Source organism: Emiliania huxleyi (assembly GCF_000372725.1).
Source record: "Emiliania huxleyi CCMP1516 chromosome Unknown EMIHUscaffold_1881, whole genome shotgun sequence".
In the NCBI taxonomy this organism is placed as follows: Eukaryota; Haptophyta; order Isochrysidales; family Noelaerhabdaceae; genus Emiliania; species Emiliania huxleyi.
Window position 1 is genome coordinate 1 of NW_005200710.1, and position 2644 is coordinate 2644.

The following is a 2644-nucleotide window of genomic DNA, read 5'->3' on the forward strand; positions in this document are numbered from 1 at the left end:
GGCCCGGCGCACCCTCGGGGTAGTCGGGATGCTCTCCGCGCGCAAAGGCGTTGATGGCCGCCTGCACGCGCGGGAGGTCAGAGCCGAAGGTGCGCAGCACGACCGAGAAGGACCGGCCCGACCGGTGCAGACAGTCGAGCGTCCGGTAAAAGGCGGGAAGCAGCGTGCCGGCGCCGTCCTCCGAAGACAGCGCGGGGTGCGGCGCATGCGCCCAGCGGAGTGCGGCGCGGCAGCGCTCGCGCTGTGCCGCGTAGACGGCCCCGGGCGAGCCGGCGTCGGCGAACTTCTTCGCGTGTGCGCGCTTGAGCGCCGGCTGCTTGTAGAAGGCGGCCGCACCGGGCGGAGTATCGAACGTCCAACCTGGCTGCAGCGGTGGCGGCGCCGGCGGAGATTCGGCCATCGGCGTCCCGTCGTGCCAGGCCGTCGGAGTGATGTCGCACGCGCCGTTCTTGCCCAGCGGGCCAGTCGCGCGGCAAAAGGCTGACTTGGCGAGGATCTTGTTGAGGCTGTCGTCGTACGTGTCGCCGCCGGCGGGGTCGCCGATCATAATCGTCTCGTTGACATCAAAATGGAGAACGAGGTGAGCAGAGGACGCCTCGCTCATGCTGCCGCTAAAGCATCAACGGCCGGGGCCACCCGTAAAAATTACGACGCAAAGGCGCGATAACGCCGGAAAGGAACGCTGGCTGGAGCGGCTTGCGCAGAGAAATAAGAGGGCTCCCGCGGCCCGACACCGATCATCCGGCCCGCTGGGTGCGCTTCTGAGCTCCTCGGCCCTGGATGTGAGGTTACTGATTGCACTCCAAGTGCTCCAAGTGCGGCGATCAACACCGCAACTCCTTTTCTAAATTTCACCACGCTTCTTACGCGCGACGACGCTACAGCCTCCACCAAACCTCACACTTTTACTCACCCTCGGACATGCTTGCACCGTCATCCTGCGCGTCTGATGCGTCGCGCATCTGCTCGTCACCCTCTCCGTCTCGTCCTCGGGCCGCTCCAGGTCCATGACGACGTTCGTCGAGGCGTGGAAGCGCGTCTCCAGGTCGATGGCCGCCTGCTCGGCCGCGGCGAGCTTGCCCTGGTCGACGCACATGCCGCACACCGCGTGCGCCGGGCAGCCGCACTGGCCGCGTTGTGGGCGCACGGTCTTGGCGACCGCCGGCGCTGCGCGCCGGTCGTGCTGCTCACGCTGCCGGCGGCGCTGGTCGCGCGCCTGCCGATCGCGCGTGTTCGCGGCGGCTGCATCTCTTGCTCGTTTCGCTCGCACCCGAGCGGCTGTCGCCAGGCGCTTCAGGTCGGCGGTGCTGCGCGCGCGGCCATCGGCCAGGCACAGCCACATGTCCTCCTCCTTAGCAGGCTCGCACGGCTTGCCGTCGAACTGCGGCTGGCGCCCGCGACGATGCTTCGCCCAGGCCGGGCACGATGGTGCCGCGACGAGCGGCGTCTCGAGGCGACGGCCATCGATGGGTCCAGAAGACTTGGAGACACTTCTACCAAAAAATCAAAAAAAATCGAGCACAATTGCGTTACATGGGCATGGCCGGGGTTTCTGCACCGAACGATCTTACTTTCGGTCTATCGCAGAGAAATAAACTCGTGGACTCCTCCCCCATCCCTCGTTTGGGTTCTCTGTTTTCTTTCTTTCTTTCTTTCCTTCAGCCATCCCTCCCTTGGGCTGCGTGTTTTCTTTCTTTCTTTTCCTTCAGGCATTTTTTGGCAGCTGGCATCCTATGGGTCGTCCAGAGTATCGACCTCTCGGCTTCACGCCCTTCCCCTTCGAAGTAGGGTACCACCCTACTATTTAGGGTGGGCTCCGGCGCCAGCCCGCATCGCCCCCAGATGGCAAGCGGAGCCTACCCACGTGGCGCGCGGGTGCCCTCGGCTTACGGACCGAGTCGCACGAGGCTCACATTAAGTGAAGAGGGCTGCCGTCGTAACCGAACGGGGTCAACTTTTGTTCACTCAGTATTGGTCCACCCTACAATCTAGGGGCGCGGATAGCACGCCCACGAGAGCTCTATGGCAGCCCGCCAGCGGCGCGGCGCGATGGCACTAGCCCCTGCGGCCGCTCCAGAGTCCGTTCCGGCGGCCGCTCGGGCCGGCCTCGACATGCTTGGGAAGGCCCCCGCACGGGGGGTCCCGGGGGGGGGCACCAAGCATGATCGTCCGGACGGGCCCTCCGTACACGGAAGCAGGGTACCGGAGGCATTCCCGAACTCAAAACAGGGTACCAAGGGCAGATATGAGCTCAGCTCAGTGAGATCTAGCAGCACATACCCTTGGTGCCCAGAATAGTTCAGTCTGAAAAAGACGGTCCGACCGCGCGGAGCCGTCTGGCTGTCTGCAGAGCCCCCGCGGGCACGCCTAGGGCGAGGAGGAGGAGGGGGGGGGGGGGGGAGGAAGAAGAGGAAGAAGAGGGGGAGGAGGCCCCCCCGACTGCGCCGCGGCGCGGCCCCCTAGGGGGCGGCGATCGGCGCCCCCCCCGCGAGCAATCGCCCGCACCAGCGCCAGCGCCAGCAGCAGCAGCAGCAGCGCCAGCAGCAGCAGCGCCCGCCCGGGGGTCCACGCGCCACCGTCCCGCTTAAGTGAGAGTTGTCTTCTTGTTCCTATTGGGCCTACTGTCTGGCTTGGATGAGACGCA

The 2644-nt window shown here is 65.7% G+C and overlaps 1 protein-coding gene across 1 annotated transcript; it reads right to left on the minus strand.

Annotated features, from left to right (window-relative positions):
* Positions 1 to 12: 12 nt before the first annotated feature.
* Positions 13 to 1342, minus strand: EMIHUDRAFT_123156 (hypothetical protein; the record flags this gene model as incomplete). Its single annotated transcript, XM_005782625.1, has 2 exons — positions 13 to 553; positions 974 to 1342. Coding segments are annotated over 2 exons (910 nt in total), but the record flags the coding sequence as incomplete, so codon positions are not given.
* Positions 1343 to 2644: the final 1302 nt, after the last annotated feature.